The 21,270-nt window shown below is 38.7% G+C and overlaps 1 protein-coding gene across 1 annotated transcript in view; it reads left to right on the top strand.

Annotated features, from left to right (window-relative positions):
• ATP7A (ATPase copper transporting alpha) overlaps positions 1-16,376 on the top strand; it is a 155,269-nt gene extending 138,893 nt beyond the window's left edge. Inside the window, exons 18-23 of the mRNA XM_006148775.3 lie at positions 4,812-4,958; positions 8,039-8,181; positions 10,268-10,471; positions 12,275-12,392; positions 13,954-14,056; positions 14,470-16,376. Of these exons, the coding sequence (XP_006148837.1) occupies positions 4,812-4,958; positions 8,039-8,181; positions 10,268-10,471; positions 12,275-12,392; positions 13,954-14,056; positions 14,470-14,746 (992 nt within the window). The 3' untranslated portion in view covers positions 14,747-16,376. The remainder of the gene's footprint in view (positions 1-4,811; positions 4,959-8,038; positions 8,182-10,267; positions 10,472-12,274; positions 12,393-13,953; positions 14,057-14,469) is intronic.
• Positions 16,377-21,270: the final 4,894 nt, after the last annotated feature.

Genomic DNA, 21,270 nt, shown 5'->3' on the forward strand with positions numbered 1-21,270 from the left:
TTTTTGGAGAGATTTTCGCTATAGGGTGCGTGTGCTCGCCAGACAGACAGAGACATAGAGACAGAAAGCGAGAAATCATCCCCCGGGGGGGTGGTCACACCGCAGTCCCTTCTCCTCTGTTCTCCTCTCGGGATCTTGGGCACACATGCACACCCGCCCGTCTTGAGTTTTAAGCCACCGGGTCGGGACACGAACCACGGTCAACTACGTGGGAGTCCAGCGACATAGCCATTACACTAACTGCTGGTTCCCTCTTCATTTATTTCTTCACTGACTGACATACACCAGAAGAAATATTTGTTCTTCTTGAATCATAACTATACTAATATCTTAACTATACTAGGCACATTACATGATGATTATATTACCAGCCTGTTTCTACTAGTTTGTGACTTCTTTTTTATTTGTCCGTGAACTTCTAGTATCAAGCACACTGACACATAGGAAATTCATTTGACAGCTTTTATTGAACACCTGCTGTATGTTATGCATCATTCAATGCACTGAAGAATCAACAGTGAGCAGGATAGAGTTTCTGTCTTGTGGGGCTTACATTATTTCAGTTTTTTTTAATGGAGAAACTATAATTTTTTATATTACTTTATTTAGCCTTTTTTCTTCTAATTTAGTTGGCTGACAGCAGTTTTAAAAAATATGTATTTTTTTTAGGTTTTTGCTATAGGGCACTTCTGTTCGCTGGAGAGAGAGAGAGGGGAAGTCAGAAATCATCCCTGGAGGGATGACCACACCACAGTCCCTTCTCCATTCTCCTACTGGAATTTTGGGCATGGATGAACACATGCCTGGCGTGGTTCTCATGCTGCCAGGTCTAGGACTTGGACCACAGTTGGCCATGTGGGAGTCCAGCGCCTTAACCACCATACCACCTGCTGGCCCCAAGGGGCTTACATTCTTGATGAGAAAACACAGACAGTGAGCAAATAAATAATATAGTATGTTCAGTTGAGATTGTGCAATAGAAGAAGATGAAGTAGAATAAGAAAAGGTAGAAAGAGTTCTAAGTGGCTCCTGTTTCATGTAGAGTGATTAGGATGGGCCTCACTCAGAAGATAGTATTTAAGCAAAGACCTGAGGACTACATAGAGAAAACTATGTGAATAGCTATGACAGGATCATTCTAGATAAGAGGAAAAGTAAAGACTAAAGCCTGAATCAGGGGGCCAGCAGTTAGCATAATGGCTATGTCGCTGGACTCCCACGTAGTCGACTGCGGTTCGAGTCCCAGACCCGGTGGCTTAAACTCACGCCAGGCGCATACGTGCCCAAGATCCCAAGAGGAGAATGGAGAAGGGATTGCGGCGTGGCCATCCCCCCTGGGAGGTGATTTCTTGCTTTCTGTCTCTCTGTCTCTCTCTGTCTGTCTGGCGAGCACACACGCTGTATAGCAAGAAAAACTCTCAAAAAAAAAAAAAGTCTGAATCACGAGTATGCTTGCCTTGTTTGAGAAAGGGCAAGGAGTACAGTATGGCAAGAGCAGAGTAAATGAGTGGGAAAGAGGTAAGAGATGAGATCAGAGAGATAGTGCAGGACCACATCATGTAAAGACATTAAGAGGACTTTGGTTTTTACCATGAGATGGGAAGCTATTTGGGGATTTTAGTAAAGCAAGGACAGAATGTGACTTAGCATTTAAAAAGTATTACTCTGGCTGCTATGCTAAAAATACACTGTGGGAGTGGGGACAAGGGCAGCAGCAGGGAGATAGGTTAGTGGGTTCTTAGTGTAATCCAGATGAAAGATATTGATGGCTTGAACCCTGAATGGTAGCAATAGAGATAGTAAGAGGCAGTCAAATTCTGGATGTATTTTGAAGGAAAACATGAGATTTTCTTATGGATTGGATATATGTGGTATAAGAAAAACAGGAGTCAAGAATTATACTAAGGTTTGTGGCCTTAGCAGTGAGAAGGATGGGGTGGCCATTTATTTAAATTTTTTTTCAGAGTTTGCTTATTTCTTTCAAGAGAGAGGGAGACAGATGGACAGGAAGATGGGCACTCGCAACAGGGGCTTCAAATTTTTTTAGAGTTTGCTTATTTCTTTCAAGAGAAAGGGAGACAGATGGACAGAGAGATGGGCACTTGCAACAGGGGCTTCACAGTGCAGTATGCCTCCAGTCTCAGTCAGCCTAAATCATAGTCATGCACACACATGCGCCTGGCATGCTCAGGGAGGTCCCAGGACATGAACCCAGGACCTTTCCCATGTGGGTCCAGTTGCATTACTGCTGTGCCACTGCCTGGCCCCTGGAGTTGCCATTTAAATATGATGGGGAACCACAGGAGGGACAATATTGGGGAAAAGATCAGGAGTTCAGTTTTATACATGTTAAGTTTGAGGACCTATTAGATTTCGAATGGAGATGTCATATAAATGGAAATACCACGTAGGCATTTGACCACACAAGTATGGAGTGCCAGGAAACTGATGAAGTCAGAGCTTGGATTTAGTATTCATTTACTTATATGTCTGTGGTGTCCAATACAGTAGCCATTGGTTACATGTGACTAAATTTAAAATTTTAATTAATTAAAATTTAATTTAATTTAAAATTCAGCTCCTTGTAGCCAGCAGGTGGCATGGAGATTAAGGCTCTAGATTGCACATGACCAACTGTGCATTTAGAGTCCTTGACCTGATGGCTTAAAAATCATGCTGGGGGTAACCAGCAGTTAGTGTAATGGCTATGTCGCTGGACTCCCACATAGTCGACCGCAGTTCGCGTCCCGCACCCGGTGGCTTAAAACTCACGCTGGGCGCGTGTGCATGCATGCCCAAGATCCCGAGAGGAGAATGGAGAAGGGATTGCGGCGTGACCATCCCCCCTAGGGGGTGATTTCTCGCTTTCTGTCTCTATGTCTCTCTCTGTCTGTCTGGCGAGTACACGCGTCCTATAGCGAAAACCTCTCCAAAAAAAAAAAAATATCATGCTGGGTGCATGAGTGTGCATGTCCAAAATCCAAAGAGGAAAATGGAGGAGAAAGAATTGCAGTGTGACCACCGCCATTGAGGGATGATTTCTCACTTTCTCTCTTTCTCTTTCTCTCACTCTCTGGTGAGTGCACACACCCTATGGCAAAAAAGAAATCTGCTCTTTAGTCATTGAGCATTTCAATGTTCAATGACTACATGCGTTAGTGGCTATTGTATCAAACAGTGCAGATACAGAACATTTCCATCATCAGAGAAAGTTCTTTGAGACAGTGCTGGTGTAGATGGTGTTTAAAAGCCTTGAGTCTAGATAAGATCACCAAGGTATAAGAGGATATAGAGAAAAATAGTTGAAGACTGAATTCCACAGCATTACAGAGTAAGAGGTCAGGGAGAAGTGAAAGAATCAGCAAAGAAGATGAAGAACAAATGGTAAATGAGATAACTCATAAGAGTGTGGTGACCTAGAAACCATGTGAAGAAACTATTTCCAGAAGAAAGGAATAAACAACTATGTCAAATGCTGCTAATAGGGCAAGTAAGATGAGGACTGAGAATTTTTTTTAATTTTACGTTTATTCACTGAACATCATCACAGCATACAAAACACGATTTCCCATCCAGAATACACTGTATAGTGGCTTAATCATATCAGTTATTATCGTCAACAATTAATTTTCCATTTTTTGTTTCTTATATATGTGTGTATGTGTAAATTTTTTATTCCCTATTTCTCACCGTCTGCCATTTCACACCCTCCTCCCACATTCTCTGAGGACTGAGATTTTACAATTAAGCTTATTAAAGGTCATTGATGTACTATATGAACAATTCATTGTAGTAGTAGAGAGAAAAGCTTTATTTTGTAGTGGGTTCACAAGAGGATGGGAAGATATGAATTGAAGACAGCCAATAGAGACAACACTTTTGAGAAGTTTTACTATGTACAGAAGCAGAGAAATGTGGTAGCTAGAGAGATCGGTGAGACCAAGAGAGGTTTTTTTTTGTTTGTTTGTTTGTTTGTTTTTTAAATATAGTATGGTGTACAGCAGAGATTAAAAAAAGGGTTGATTTTACAGGAGAGGAGTAAATCGTGGGAGAGATGTTCTAGAATAGACAAATGAAGGGGATCTAGTACACAGGTGGAGAGGTTGTTATAAAATCTTTAAATAGGAGCAGGGTCAATTTATAATAATAGAAGAGAGGATAGATTATATGGACATAAGAGGCACAGGTGGTTGAGGAGGTGTGGCAATAAGAACTTGTGAAAGTTCTCTTCTGATTGGTTTTATTTTCTTTCTGAAGTACGAAACTATATCATCATCTGGTATGAAAATGGGGGAGGAAAAGTTATGAACTAACCATGTAGAAGAAATGGAGAATGAATGGACTAGGGAAATGTGATCGAATTGCCAGGCGACTCTAAAGATCCACTTAAAGTTGGTGGTCACAAGTTTAGAGTGGGACATCAGCATCATTGTATATTTTTGTCCAGCCATATTCAGCTACTGATGCACAATGAATAATTTGACTTTAATTGAATTGCAATGTAAAGTCAAAGGAAAAGTCTCATGAAGAAAGTGATATTTGAACTGATGCTTGAAGAATATGATAGAGCTTGCTATTTAGAGAGGAAGGTTAGGGACATTTAAGTGAAGTCAGCAATGTGTACAATGGCCAGAGTCATGGAAAAGCAGAGTATGTTCCTCGCAAATCTGAAAATCACTGTTGTATAGGCCATGTTCTACCAAAAATAAAATGTAGTGACTGTGCAAGATTAGATGGGAAGAACTTGTATCATGGGTTTGTTATAAAAACTAAATGAACTTATTAAATAATATTTTCATGCTTACTTTCAGATGGTCTTAGTGCTCAGCAGTACAAAGTCCTCATTGGTAACCGGGAATGGATGACTAGAAATGGTCTTGTCATTAATAATGATGTAGATGATTTCATGACTGAACACGAGAGAAAAGGTCGGACTGCTGTATTGGTGGCAGTAGATGGTAAGGTTTTCCCATAAATATACTATGACTCAATGTAATGCTCTCAATTATTGTTTTTTGTGTACTTTTGAGAGACTTGAACTATGAGGGTTATTCAAAAACAGCTTGAATTTAAAGTGAAAATGTCAACAACATATGAGTGTTACTGGTTCAAAATTCTTTTGCTTTTGCCCACCTTTTGTTATTTTCTTCCCTAGTCTATTTTCAACAAAAGCTAATCAAGGTTTCTTTTTTTAACCTGAAAAGAGCGTAACAGTAAAATATTAGCAAAGTAAAATAATATCAATAGTCACATTATTTTAAGACAGTTTTAGTTTTAATTTCACATATTCCATCCCTTGTTTAGTTGATATATATGTATCTTTTTAAAAAAGAATTGTAATATACAATAGTATATATGAGGGGGTCTTCAGAAAGTTGATAGGAAATGCATATTATGAAAAACTATGCATGGATTTCAATTTTTTTTTTTGCGATAAAATAAACTTGTTCTTTAACTCCATTTTTCTTTTTTAAAAAATTTCACTAGAGGGCACATGCACTCACCAGAGACACAGGGGGTGGGTGGGGGGTGGGGAGAGTGAGAAAGCACCCCCTGGGGGTATGGCCACCACAATTCCCTTTTCTCCATTCTCTTCTCATGATTTTGGGCATGCATACACATGCAGCTGGTGTGTTTTCTAAGGATCTGGTACTTGAACCATGTATTTGGACATATCGGATCCAGCTACCTCAGCCACCATACCACCTGGCTGATCCAATTAATTCCATATTTCCACAAACATTTTTTTTTGAGAAGTTTTTCACTATAGGGCGCGTGCGCTCGCCAGACAGACAGAGAGAGACATAGAGACAGAAAGCAAGAAATCACCCCCCAGGGGGGATGGTCACGCCGCAATCCCTTCTCCATTCTCCTCTCGGGATCTTAGGCATGCATGCACACGCGCCCGGCGTGAGTTTTAAGCCACCGGGTCTGGGACGCAAACTGTGGTCGACTACGTGGGAGTCCGACATAGCCATTACGCTAACTGCTGGTTCCCTCCACAAACATTTAAAAAAATAATTTTCTTAGATTTTTGTTGTGGGGTACATGCACTTGACAGAGAGAAAGAGAGAGACAATAAGCACGAAATCACCCCCCCGCGGGGGGGAAGGGCCACGTCACAATCTCTTCTCCTTTCTCCTCTTGCTCCCAGCCTGAGTTTTAAGCTGCCAGGTCTGGGACTAGAACTGCCATTGACTATGTGGGAGTCTAACCATTATGCTATCTGGTAATCCCTTCCACAAACATTTTGAAATCTTATATGCTATTTTTAAAATGGGTACATTTTATTGTATGTCCATTTTATCTCAATACAGTTGAATAAAGGTTTTAAATCTCTTCTGCATACTATTTTATTGTACTTTTACTTTATTAGGGGACTAGCAGATGGTGTAATGGTTACGTTGCTGGACCTTCATGTATTCGACCACGGTTTGAATCCTGGACCTGTCAGCTTAAAACTCACCTGGGGGCGGGGGGGAACCAGCAATTAGCATAATGGCTATGTCGCTGGACTCCCATGTAGTCGACCACGGTTCACGTCCTGGACCTGGTGGCTTAAAACTCATGCCGGGCATGTGTGCGTGCGTGCCCAAGATCCCGAGAGGAGAACGGAGGAGAAGGGATTGCAGCGTGGCCATCCCCCCTGTGGGGTGATTTCTTGCTTTCTGTCTCTCTGTCTCTCTCTGTCTGTCTGGCGAGCGCACGCGCCCTATGGCAAAAAAAACCCCAAAAAAACAAAAACAAACAAACAAACAAAAAACACCTCACCTGGGTATGTGTGCGTGTGTTCCCAGAATCTCAAGAGGAGAATGGAGGAGAAGGGATTGCGGTGTGGCCATCCCTTCTGGGAGGTAATTTCTCACTTTCTGTCTCTCTGTCTCTCCAGCGAGTGCATATGCCCTATAGCAAAATTCTCTCTTAAAAAATGACAAGAAAACTACTTAAATATTTTATTTTTATTTAATTTGACCAGAAAGAGAGAAAGTGAGAAAGCAAGCTACCTTGGTCATGATTGGCCATGTGGGAGTCTTGCACCTTAGCCATCACACCACTGCTGGCCTCCTTTTAATTTTATTTTAATCTGCATAATTTATCAAATTTACATATGTAGTTAATCATTCACCTGTTGGAAATTTAGGCTATTACTAATGTTTTACTATTGTAAATAACACTATAATAAACATCTTTGAGGTTTTAGGTGCTTTCTTTTGTTAAGTTAGTTCATAGGGTGAATTTCTTCCTTGCTAAATGTGAAGGCAGTATCTTACATGGCCTTTTCAAATCCAGGAAGAAATGGAGAATATACTATTTTATTTTTGTTTTTAAAATAGAATAAAATAAATGCTTGCAGTAATTTCTTATCATCATAAGATTCTAGTTTTGGGGCTAGGTCTGTGGCCTGGTGCTTAAGGCAGCTAGATCCCACATGACCAACTCCATGGTTCCAGTTCTGGACCCAGCGACTTGACACATATGCCAGGCAAGTGTGCACATGTACCCAACATCCTGATAGGATGGTGAAATGGAAGAGAAGGGATTGCAGCATGACAATCCCCATTGAGGGTGCTTTCTTCTCCTTTTCTCTCTTTCTCTTTCTGGTGAGTGCATGTACTCTCTGGCAAAAATTGAAAAAAAAAATGCCAGCTTTGTTACTATTTATCCCCTTTAACTTTAAAAAGAATGAGTATTAGTTTTCAGTTTCATTTGCATTTAAATTGTCTAAAGTGTTTGGGGCTATTGGCAAATACCTGTTTAAGGAAAGAAAAAGGTCCTTTTAGTATCCTATTAGGTCTTTTTTTTCTATTACCACCTTATTAGTAACTTTTATTTCATGCTGTGAAATTTTCATAACCAAAAATGGAGGTTTGTTGCAAGATTTATAGTTTAAAGCCGGTGTGGGCTCAGAGATATTTTGAGTTAAAGCAAACCCTGTATCATTTTACCTATCAAATTTTTTTTCTGAAATTTTAAGTCAAAATATTATTCTACTTTTGCTATATTTTAAATTCTTTATTTTATGCTGCTCCTAAATTAGATGAGCTGTGTGGCTTGATAGCCATTGCTGATACAGTGAAGCCTGAAGCAGAATTGGCTGTCCATATTCTGAAATCTATGGGCTTAGAAGTAGTTCTGATGACTGGAGACAACAGTAAAACAGCTAGATCTATTGCTTCTCAGGTAATTGGCTTACTTAGTTGTTTGAGTGGGAGTAGTAGATGGTAACTTTTATTTTTTCATATACATTTTATTTCTTGCCTTCAGATGCTATCAAATTTATATTATTATTTTCTTTATCATTGAGTCACTATATGTGATTTCTTAAAGAAGAATTAGCATGCACCAGCAAGTAGTGTGGAGGTTAAGGCAGCTGGATCCCATGTGGCTGACTGCCTGGCTTGAATCCTAGAACCATTGGCTTAAAAAAACACGCAGGGCACGTGTGCATATGTGCTCATAATCCACAGAGGAGAGTGGAGAAGGGATTATGAAGTGGCCATCACCCTTTGTTGGGAGGAGGTGCTTTCTTGTTTTCCCTTTCTGTCTGTCTCTATCAGACATTCATGCCATATGACAAAAAGCAACCACAACAAAAACACATTTGCTGGAAGGACTTAGGCTTTTTGTATTACTGTGATATATAAAAAAGTATTTGTTTAGCTCATGGGATGTTTGAGTGACTCTATACTCTAGTTTCTTTTGACGCTTCCTTTGATATGTTGCCCATATTCTTTACCAGTGCTGCTAGCCTAAACTAGGCTGTCTTCATCATGTCAGATTATGGCAGTAGCTCCACTCTTGACCCCTCTCTATTCCATCCTGAACACCACTGATGGAGCCATTTTCCTAATGCATCACTTTGACAAACTCATTTTTCTGCTTCTGACGGTCACATTTACTTTACCTCTAAAATTTTCAATCTTTTCTACTTCTCCCCTATATTGGTAAGTAGCACAAGTAATGTATGAATACATTCTTGTATAAGAATGTAAGGTAAAAAGTTTAAGCCACTCGAGGACCATCACTTAACCACTCCGGCACGGTGGTTGAGATGCTAGACACTCCTACATGGCTGACCATGGTTCAAGTCCTGGATCTTGCAGCTTGCTTTCTCACTTTCTCTTTCTCTCTTTCTCTCTCTCTCGCTCTCTCTCTCTCTCTCTGTCTCTCTGGTCAAATGAAAATAAATGAATGAATAAAAATAATTCTAAAAAAAAAAGTTTAAGGCACTCTTTTCCCATGTTTTCTGTCCATTCATACCCACCACTTTTCCATATGCATATATATGTTCACATAAGAATTTATAGTTCTGATATTTTCAACATCAACTAGATCATTTTGTATGGATGGTCCTTGACTTATACTGGGGTTACATTCCAATAAACCCACTGGAAGTTGAAAATACTGTAAGTTAGAAATGCATTTAATACCCTGATAAACCTACTATAAGGTAAAAAAAATTATAAATTAGTTTTGAGTCTAGATGCTCCTTGACACGATAGAGTTATGTCCAGATGGACTCACTATAATGTAAAAACAAAACAAAACAAAAAACAAACACACACACACACACACACACACACACCATAATTCGAACCATCTTTATACCTCAGGGCTTTATTCATTTCTAAATATACAAAGTTATTTCTGCATGGAATTCCATGGTTTGAATCTATCATTTAACCATTACTCTAATAATGGCTATTTAGGTGGTTTTGAGAATTTCCTTGTTGCAAATAGGGCAATAATGAACATCCTTGGACATGCATCTTTTTGTACATGTGCAAACCTGTCCAAAATGCAACTAGAAGTAGAATTGCTGAATCAAATGATGTGCACATTTAACAGATGCTGCCAAATGCCCTCCAAAAAGACAGTACCAATTTACACACCCACCAACAGTATATGAGAGAGCTCATTTCTCTATACCCTTGCTATCACTGGTGTTATCAGTCTTTTAAAATGTGGACATTAGGGTGCTGGCATTTGGCATAGTGGTTAAGGCATCGGACTCCCACATGGCTGACCATGATTCAAGTCCTGGACTTGGCAACTTGCTTTCTCGCTTTCTCTCTCTCTCTCTTTCTATTGCTCTGTGGTCAAATTGAAAAAATAATAATGTTGATGAATAAAATTAAATTAAATAATTCTTTTTAAAAATGTGGACATCTGGTGGGTGAAAAATGATAGTTTGTTATTGCTCAGTTATATTTCAGGTATTCAGTATTATTCCTTGAAATGATTTGAGTTTATTTTCCTCACATAGGTTGGCATTACTAAGGTGTTTGCTGAAGTTCTGCCTTCCCACAAGGTTGCTAAGGTGAAGCAACTTCAAGAAGAGGGAAAACGGGTAGCAATGGTAGGAGATGGAATCAATGACTCCCCGGCTCTGGCAATGGCTAATGTTGGAATTGCTATTGGTACAGGCACAGATGTAGCCATTGAAGCAGCTGATGTGGTTTTGATAAGGGTATGTCCTATGGCATGACCTTTGAGACATATGAGATTGCCCTATATGGTCAGTAGTGGTGTTATAAAGTATACAGGGGGTTTTCAGAAAGTTTATGGACGATGTATATAAGGAGGAAACTATGCATAGACTGAAAGAATATTTTGCACCGAAATAAATTTGCACTTTAATTTCACTTTTTCCACAAACTTTCTGAAGTCCCCTCATCTTGAACACAGTAATTTTTCTCTAATTATCATGCTCCCAGCCTTCAAGATTATGAGAATTTGAGGCAGGAGTAAGGCAAGTCCTACTATCCTGATTCTCAATCCAACTAAGCATGTGAGAAATATAAGCTTCTAAGGTGAAGAATAAGATATAGGAATGAATTTTTTTTAAAAAATTTCACTACAAGCGATGTGTGCTTGATGGCAAGAGAGAGAAAAAGGAGAGAGGGAAAGTGAGAATGTATCTCCTACGGGGGACCGTCATGCAACAATTCTTTTTCCTCCATTTCTCTTTTGGGATTTGGGTGTGCACACATGCTTTTATCTTTTTTTTCTTTTTTTTTTTTTCTTCCACTCTCCTTTTTTTTTTTTTTTTTTAAAGACACTAGGTCTGGGACTCAAACTGCATGGTTGACCATGTGCCATGTGAAATCAATTGAGCTGCATTAACCATCATGCCACGGATGGACCCAAGGTGTGAATTTATAATAAATTCTCTTCAACAAATACTTGCTGAGGTTATTATTATTTTTCACATTTTTGCCATAGGGTGCATGTGCTCACCAGGGAGAGATGGAGAGAGGGAAAGTTAGAGATCACCCCTTAGGAGGGTTGGCTATGCAACAGTCCCTTTTCCTTCATTCTCCTTTTGAGATTTTGGGCATGTGGGCACATGCACCTGGCGTGATTTTCAAGCCACTGGGAACAGAATTTTAACCATAGTTGGCCATGTGGGAGTCTAGAACCTTAACCAACATACCCCCTGCTGGCCCCAAGGTAATATTTTTTTAATTTTTAAATTATGAGTCCTGATTTACAAATAATCATTACACATCTCTGTAAGGTATTTTGTCTTTTTTTTTTCAAAGCATGTATATAGAATATAATAATTAAATCAATAATATAGGCATTTTCATTGTTTTCAACATTGAACATTATATTTCACAGTAGTTTTACTAGTTTATTTTTCTCTGGAAATGTATATTGAATTGTCAGCAACATATTAACTCAGCAGTGAGTACATATTTACATAGTAGTTTCATAACCTATTATACCTATTTACATGAATTTTGTATCTGTTGTTTATTTCTTGCTGAGGTTATTTATTTATTTATCTATTTTGGAGAGGTTTTTGCTATAGGGCACGTGCACTCACCAGAGAGACAGACAGAAAGTGAGAAATCACCCCCCAGGGGGGATGGCCATGCTGCAATCCCTTTTCCTCCATTCTCCTCTTGGGATCTTGGGCACGCACACACACGTGCCCAGCGTGAGTTTTAAGCCACCGGGTCCGGTACTTGAACCGCGGTCAACCACATGGGAGTCCAGCGACATTATGCTAACTGCTGGATCCGCTGAGGTTATTTTAATGAGATTTAATTTCTGTACCAGTATACAACCCTAAAAGTGTTTTCAGAATCCTGAGAAAAATTTCTGAAAAACATTTTCTAAGGCCAACTCAAAGTTTTAGTAATGTCTATGATTGATTGATTGATTGATTCACAAAACTGAAGGTATAATATGTACAGTATCAAATATAAAAATTACTAATTAAGTTATAGTCTCTCACTAATACCACAAATATTTCTGTTCTCAGAATGATCTTCTAGATGTAGTGGCAAGTATTGACTTATCAAGGAAGACAGTCAAGAGGATTCGCATAAATTTTGTCTTTGCTCTAATATATAATCTGGTTGGAATTCCCATAGCTGCTGGTATGTGACTTTTAACTAGTATTGCTTTTTCTACTTTAAGTTATTAGAGACCTATCATAGTGGAAGTTTTAGTCTTCTTACTACTAGCTTTGAGTTTAGTTTTTGTATGTTGAAAGTATGGTGAGAAGTGGGACCAGCATTTGGTGTAATGGCTATATCACTGAACTCCCATGTAGTCAACTGGGTTCGAGTCCCCAACCCGGTGGCTTTAACTCATGCCAGGTCCATGTGTGTGCATGTCCAAGATCCCAAGAGGAGTATGGAGAAGAAGGGATTGCAGCATGGCCATCCCCTCTAGGGGGGTGATTTCTCGCTTTCTGTCTCTCTGTCTGTCTCTTTCTGGCAAATGCACATGCCCTATAGCAAAAACCTCTCCAAAAAAAAAAAAGTATGGTGAGAAGTAATGTTAAAATCAACAATTTTTTATTTTTAGCAATGCACATTATGGCCTAAGAATGTATGGCCATTCTGAAAGGTTTCTTTTCTTTCCTTTTTCTCTCCAAATTTATGTTTTGAAAAATTTCAAACCTACATAAACATTGAAAAAAAAAAGATACAATTAGAATCTATATACTACTTCACCTAAACTCACCAATTGATATTTTGCCACATTGTTTCTCTCTTTCTCCATATACTCTCACACACACTCATTTATTTATTTATTCATTTTTTTGCTGAACAGAACAAATTTACCTTTAATCTCACTACCCAATCACTAGCACTGTTAACATATGTTTCCTTCAGTTTTTTTTATTCTGCATTTGCTTTTATTTAATGACATAGTTGTGATTATAGCATATGGAGTCAAAAGCTGTTTTTTTTTAAGAGAGAGATTTTTGCTGTAGGGCACATGTGCTTGCCAGAGAGACAGAAAGACAGACAGATGAGAAAGGCCCCCCCCCGCCCCCACCATGGGATATGGCCACACCGCAATCCCTTCTTTTCTGTTCCCCTCTCAGGATTTTGGGCATGCATGCACACATGCCTGGCATGAATTTTAAGCTGCTGGACCTGGGACTTGAACCATGGTTTTCTATGTGGGAGTCCAGAGACGTAACCATTACACTATCTGCTGGTCCTAACAGCTATTTTTTTAACAGCTATTTTTTTTTAGGTGAGAGACCAGTTGAGCAAGAGGTTGAATGAAGGAATATCATCAAGAAAAAGCAATTTAGCATTGTTTAATAAATATCTGAGAATCTCTTAACAATAGGGACTTGGTAGAACTTAGTAATGACCAAAGAGAAATAGTTATCACCACCTTCTCTCTGGTTTGAGAGTCAAAGAAAGACAAGAAATGACATGAGAACAGTTACAAAGCTATTTATCAGCAGTTTTTCCCTAAGGTGCATACCCTAGAGAAATTCTCAAATGTAGGCACATAGAGACATGTATAAGAGTATTCACAGCAACACTCTATTAGGCATAAATCTCTGCTACCAAGAGGTTAAAATGCTGAAGAAATATCAAAGAAAGAAATGCTTTGTATACGTGTGTTAGGAACACATTGGTAATCTGGTTTGTATTGTCTACTCTTAACGAATCCAAACTTGTTTCCTAGGAGTTTTTATGCCCATTGGTCTGGTTTTGCAACCCTGGATGGGATCAGCAGCGATGGCTGCTTCATCGGTTTCTGTAGTACTTTCTTCTCTCTTCCTTAAACTGTAAGTGTGATGGCTTGCTCATGCTTATATTCTTTATTCATTTTAACATCTTCAGTAAATATTAGTAGGTTTTATTCTTTTACTGATCAATGATAAGCCCAAACCATTCTTAATAAGAATCATTATTAGCTAATAATTAATAGTATTTACCTAAGTACTCATCATTTCATGTAGTTTTGCATAGTAACTGCAAGCACTGAGTGGATTAATACCTAGTACACTGGCTTTGAGAAGTTTGAGTTTCTGAGCATGTGAGTCTGCACACTACATGTTGAACTACTTACCTCTCAGTGAGCACCTTTGTGCATTTCAAACCAGGCAAATGTCCTTTCATTTTTGTATATAACAAGCTTCTAGGTCACATTTGTTTATTTTAAACCGGTTTACTTTTGCATACTTTTGCATGTGTCCAGTTACAGGAAACCAACTTATGAGAATTATGAATTGCATGCCCGGAGCCAGATTATCCAGAGGAGTCCTTCAGAAATTAGTGTCCACGTTGGAATAGATGACACCTCAAGAAATTCTCCTAAACTGGGTTTGCTGGACCGCATTGTTAATTACAGCAGAGCCTCCATAAATTCACTGTTGTCTGACAAACGTTCCTTAAACAGCGTTGTCACCAGTGAACCTGACAAGCACTCACTCCTAGTAGGAGACTTCAGGGAAGATGATGACACTGCACTGTAAAAGGCCTGCTGGTTAAACTCTTTATGCACTGACACAGTACCATGACACCACCTACACTTATCAAAATATTGTGGGAGGATTTTATGTTGGTCTCATGCTCTTCTTATATTAGGTATTACTATTTCAGTTGCATTTGCAGGCAAAAAAGATCTTTTTCAGGGCTTCAGTTCTGAACCTGGCTTTATTTAAAATCATTTTCTGTTTTTTTTTTTTTTTCATTAGCAACAGAAAAGGTAAAGCAATGAAGTTTATAATAAGCCCACAATTAGACATCGCTGAATTGCTGCTAAAGTGGTAGATAATATTTTTATTTGACCAAAAAAAAAAAGATGGTAATTAAAAATTTGAAGATTTGAGAGCATGACCTTGGGGATTTTCTTGAGCCTGTATTCCTACCCCTTCAAGGAGCAATGACTTTCAAAGCACTGTATAAAGCATCTAGTCCTGGAAGGGAAACAATTGAAACTGTTTAAAAATAGATGTGCCTTATTTATCGCAGGCTTTCTCTCCTCCTTATTCCCTTTGTGTACTTACCCTTGTGGTTTCTTTCTTAGATATTCCAGCATGTCATATCTTTTCATTTGACTGATTCACGTATAGCTGTTTTTCGTTCACAAAAATAACTAACAACTTTCCTAATATTTTGTTCCTTTTTTTTTTTTTTTGTAGCTTGAAAGACCTTAAGGGTCTTTAGGGTTCCCTGCCTCCCATCTCTCCACTGTTGTAAAAACATATATTAAATTCTTCCTTCAACCTCCCTAGCTCTGTGCTAGCTTTTAATTCACTCCTGCTGAGTTCAGCTCTCAGTTGTTCTTAGTCTGTCTCAGTCCACAATATTTTGAGTCTCTTCTCAAAAGATTTTTAAAGATTAGCAGTTAATCTTTAACATATACGGGTCATATAAAATTTCCTGGATTCACTAAATTTATCTTTCTTTGAATAGAATGATGGAGTAAAATAATTTTGCTGGTATATATAACTTAATAGATGTTTAGTTATCTTTTAATATTTCAGATAACCTCTCAAAATGACTTTAATGCTACTACACAAACCTGCTTTTACCAAAAAATACAGTAAATTATAATACAAAAATTAGAATTTCTCTGGGTTGTGATATTTTTTAGCCAAATACATACTTTTCTCTACTTTAAACCATTTACACCTGTTTAGTTGAGGTGGTTGGCAGATTTAGGGGCTTGTTCCCATTGTCATGTGGATTTAAAAGTTCCTTTGGGAGCTATCAATAATGTGCTGATCAGAGACTTTATACTATGTGACTATTTACATTTCCTTGTTAATTGCAATAAATGAAGAGAACTCATAAATAAATTTCTAACATTCTATTCCTGGTGCCCTAGGCAAAGCTGCTAGCACAATGTGTGAGACATAAGATTTACATTCAATAAATGTGAGGGTTTTTTTTTCCTCCCCTTGAAGTCAGTAATAAATACTAAGAATCATTTTTATAGAGCAAAGTCTAGAATCAGGTGGAAGTGGAAGATGAAGTTCTTCCTCTCCTACCCCTTTCACTTTTATCCTTTTATATACATACAAACATGTTTACATTATTCCATGCTGTTTTTTCAGGTTTGGGAAAGATCTCATTTCTATCTTAGCTGTCTTAGAGAACTGAAACATTTGATGAAGGTGCTATTAATCTAGAAAGGCAAACCCGTTTTAATAAAGTATGAATGAGTTTGTATGTCTAGGCTCTTTTTTAGACCAATGCCTATTCCATCTTTCATGCTTCTGATTTGACTTTTAATATTTGTTTCTTATTTTAATTCTAGTGGCCCATCATAACACAACTTTTTTTTTCTAGACAAAACAGCTGATATGACAAATGTATAATAAGTTTTCCTCACTCTAGAGCCAAATTGAAAAAGAAACATCCATCTCTCCCCCTCCCCTCATGGAATTGAAGATAGCTAGTTACTACTTTCATTTTTATGCATGTGTTTGAATCATCCTCTTGGCCCCACATGCATGTTATAGGACAGTGGGAGTAGCAGCTTATTGTCTGAGAATAATGAAGGATAATTCAACTATTAAAGAACAGAAAACATGCTATTTAGAGAATCCTGCTTTAAATATCTGTAGTCGCATTTGAATTTCTCTACCACGAGTTTCTCTTATAATCTTGAACTCCCATTAGCTTTAGAGAGAAACTGGCTTTACAGGAGAGAGAGAAAGGTGATTTATGGAAGGGATCCAAAACATTGCCTTCAGTCAGTAACTAGCTTTATGTAACTGGTTGCTTGTGAGGATAAATTTTATGTGTGTATGTTTATTCACATACACACATGCATACATTTATATAAACACACAGACACACACACACATAAACTCTTGTATTCCTATACAGAGAAAGATGGACTTACATTTGAATTTGATATTTGAATATTTGAAATTCTTTACTTATACATCCTTTACCAAACTCTGTATTCATTCAGCAACCATGCCCTCAGTCTGAAGATAACAATGGCACTTTGATATCCACTGCCAGTTCAGACTCAACTATGGGGCACCTTTCACTTAAATATCCAAAGATGCCTTTTGAATTTCGAAGATTTAAATATAACTAGAGTATTTAGTGATATAGTCTAAAGAAGGATAGGTAACAGTTGTGAAAGTAGAAATGTTATTTTTCCTAGTTTAGTTAGTACCAACATTTTAGAATGTTAAATTAGATGCCCTGTGAACAAATAATTTTATATTGTGCTTTAATTTTTTTTAAAATTATTCTTTATTCAAGATATACAGAATGCTTAAAATAGCACTGTAGAGAAGATGTTCTCCCAAATTTTAAATGTGCATATCTTCTCTGTACACAGCCTAAAATAAAAAAATATATGTTAGGGAATATCTTTCATTACTGAAAAATCATGCTTTAAAATGATTTTTCTTAATATTTATTTTTTCTCTATTTTGTTATTTTCTTTGGGTGAGGCGTCTGTTTACCTGTTATCTTGAAAAAAAATAAGACTTTCCTGTAATCATTCCCTTTGAGGTTTTTTTTGTTTTCTTTTCTGTATTTTTAATAAAATATTTTATCAAATGGTAAAAATATAGATTCATGCCAAATTATTATCTATTTTTACATTAACTTTCTGCAGTCCCTCAATGTGGTGTGTGAGTAATCAGATAAAATACAAAGCCTGAATTCTTATTTTCAATTAAAAGAGCTTTTGTAATGGCATTGATAACTAATGCCTTTTGTAGCCAAAACCAGATGTCTCAACCTTATGTTTTTAGTTAAAGAATTATTTTGCTAAACGTTGTTAAACATTGGTTGTTTGGTACCCAAAACAGCAGTGGATAATGTTGTGCAATATTCATCTACTGTAGTCAAGATATTCAGTAGTTTGTTTTTCTGTGAGCATGCAATTGATCATATTTCTGCCAAGGATGTGCCTTAAACTTTAAAATTATAGTGTTGTAAAAAAAAATTTTTGTCAGTGTCTTTTTTTAAAATTATCTAACCCCCCTACCACCAGTTCCAGTCCACCCGTGTTGTTTGTATTGTTTTGGGTTTTTTGTTTTTCCCAACTGTTAATCTATTACAGAGCAGGATTAGAGATAATACCATGCATTCAGTAAGAGTGGGAGGGCAGAAAACTATTTTTCTTCAGCCTCCACCCCCCCTGCCATATCTCTTAGCATGAGAAATAAAGAAAGGATCACAATTGTCCTCCTTTTATCTTTTAAAGTTTATTTATTTATTTCTTCTGTGTGTGTGAGAGAGAGAGAGCAAGAGAGAGAGTGAGACAGGAACCCCCAACAAGGCCTTCACACCACCATCTACCTCCAGTCTCGACCAGCCTGGATCATGGGCCCAGCATGCTTAGAGAAGTCCAGAGACACAAACTCAGAACCTTTTCATAAGGACCCATCCCTTCTGATTCATTCCTTTTGATTTTGAGAGAGATATTTTTTTTTCTTTTTTTTGGAGAGGTTTTTGCTATAGGGCACGTGCGCGCGCCAGACAGAGACAGAGAGACAGAAAGCAGGAAATCACCCCCCCCAGGGGGGATGGCCATGCCTCAATCCCCTCTCCTCCATTCTCCTCTCAGGATCTTGGGCACACACGCACACGCGCCCGGCGTGAGTTTAAGCCACTGGGTCCGGGACTTGAACTGTGGTCGACCACGTGGGAGTCCAGTGACATAGCCATTACGCTAACTGCTGGTCCCGAGAGAGAGATTTTTGCTATGAGGCACATGTGCTTGCTGGAGAGACAGAGATAGGGAGACAGAAAATGAGAAAGCACCCTTGGGGGAATGGCCATACCACAATCCCTTCTCCTTTCTCCTCTCAGGATTTTGTACACACATGCAGTGTAAGTTTTAAGCCACTGGGGCCATGATTCGAATTGAAGTCAGCCACATGGAAGTCCAGTGCCTTAACCATGCCACCTGCTGGCCCCAATACATTCTTAATAGAGTGTCTAGCCCACATGAGCTGAACAAAGAGCTTTGTTTGCCTTTGGGGAGCCCTATATGGTGTGTTTAAAGATTCCACCCAAGATACATTCCCATACCAGACATTCCTTTAAGATGGGGAAAAGGTTTAAAACTTACTTGTGAGCTAGCAGGTGGCATAAAACTTAAAGCAGCTGGATCCCACATAGCCAACTGAGTGATTTGAGTCCTGGACATGGTGGCTTGAAAAATACACTGGGCATGAAAAATACACCAGGCATATGTTCCCAAAATCTGTAGAGGAGAATGGAGAAGAAGGGATTATTGTATGGCTATCCTCCCTGGGGGCAGTAATTTCCTTCTCTGTCTCCCTTCTGCCCCTTCTCCCTGACCTCCCACAAGCAAACATGCCTGCCCTATAGCAAAATCTAAAACATTTGTAAAGAAAAACTAATTCCCCCTTTCCCCCAAATCCTTGGGATTACTCCTGGAGATGAGCCAGGATTGAAAATGGAAACAAAAGTAAAATCCCTTAGGTGTCCACTAGCTGACCAGCTCCCTTTCCATTGACTTCCTGACCTCTGAGAAAGTTGTGCCATGATAGCAACCTCCTGCGTGAGATTTTAAAATGAAAACAAAATACAATCTTCCTGTTGGGGAATGCTTGCTAGATTAAGGCATTTTAAGACCCTGCTAGAATTCAAATAGAGAAATAGAACTGCCTCCTTCATGAATTTGACTAGGGTCAGCTATCCCTATTTGCTTAACAGCTCCATCATAGGTATGACCACTAGTTGTGACAATAAATTGTAAGTCAGAGATGAAAGGTGAGGCTCTTGAGGATTAGGTTTAAGTGAAGTTAGTCTTTCATTCATTCATTTATTTTTTAGTTTGACCAGAGAGAGACAGAGGGTGAGAGAGAGAGAAAGTGAGAAAGCAAGCCACCAGATTCAGGACTTGAACCCTGGTCAGCCATATGGGAGTGTCCAGCGCCTTAACCACCATGCTACCTGCTGGTCCCTAAGTGAAGTTAGTCTTAAAAGCGTTTCATACAGTTTAAGAAATCTGAAAGCTTCTCTCTGGAAAAGTGAAATAGACTAAATAGTTTTTACTGTACTATATGTGTTGCCTCAAGTGGCTCCAGGCTTTTCATTGCTAGCACCCTCTTTGCTCCCCATGGCCTTTCTAGAATGAAAGTGCTGCCATTACTTCAGAATTACTTGTTTCACCCCACTAAATCAAAAGTCCAATTAATTTTTTGAGAGATGGGCAGAAGGGAGATAAACATTGTGCAGAGTGTGCATGTGTTTGCCAGAGAAAGATGGGGAGAGAAAGAATGCATCCCCCCAGTGGGGTGTGGTCACACTATAATCCCTTCTCCATTTCTTCTCCTTGTTAGTATTTGGGGCATGCATGTACATGTACCTGGTCTATTTTTTAACTCACTGGACCAGAATTCAAATTGCAGTCATGTTGGATCTGACTCCCTTAACCACTAGGCCACTTAGCTAGACCAAGATAGGTAGTTTTGATAAGGTCCCATTGTGTTTTATGATGCTCCTGTCTTAGCCTCCCCATTAGCTAGGACTACTAGTGTGTACAACCACATCTGGCATACTCATGTTGGGTTGGGGACTGAACCTGTGCCTTCCGTGTGAATTTCAGTCTCCTAAGTAGTAGTAATACCTGTGCACCACTGCAGCTGGGCCAAAATTCAAATTTCTATATCTGAGTTACTATCACTAAACATAGGAGAAAAATTGAGATGAACTCAATTCATCCCATAGTGCCAGTGACATTTGGATCTTGCCAGAGGTATTTTCTTTTTCTTTTTTTTTTTTTTGGAGAGGTTTTTGCTATAGGGCGTGTGCGCTTGCCAGACAAACGGAGAGAGACATACAGAAAGTGAGAAATCACCCCCCAGGGGGGATGGCCACACCACAATCCCTTCTCCTCCATTCTCCTCTCGGGATCTTGGGCACGCACACACATGCACCCGGCATGAGTTTAAGCAGTCGGGTCCGGGACTTGAACCACGGTCGACTATGTGGGAGTCCAGCAACATAGCCATTATGCTAACTGCTGGTCCCAACCAGAGGTATT

This window comes from Tupaia chinensis, unplaced genomic scaffold, assembly GCF_000334495.1.
Source record: "Tupaia chinensis unplaced genomic scaffold, TupChi_1.0 Scaffold000243_1, whole genome shotgun sequence".
Taxonomy (NCBI): Eukaryota; Metazoa; Chordata; class Mammalia; order Scandentia; family Tupaiidae; genus Tupaia; species Tupaia belangeri.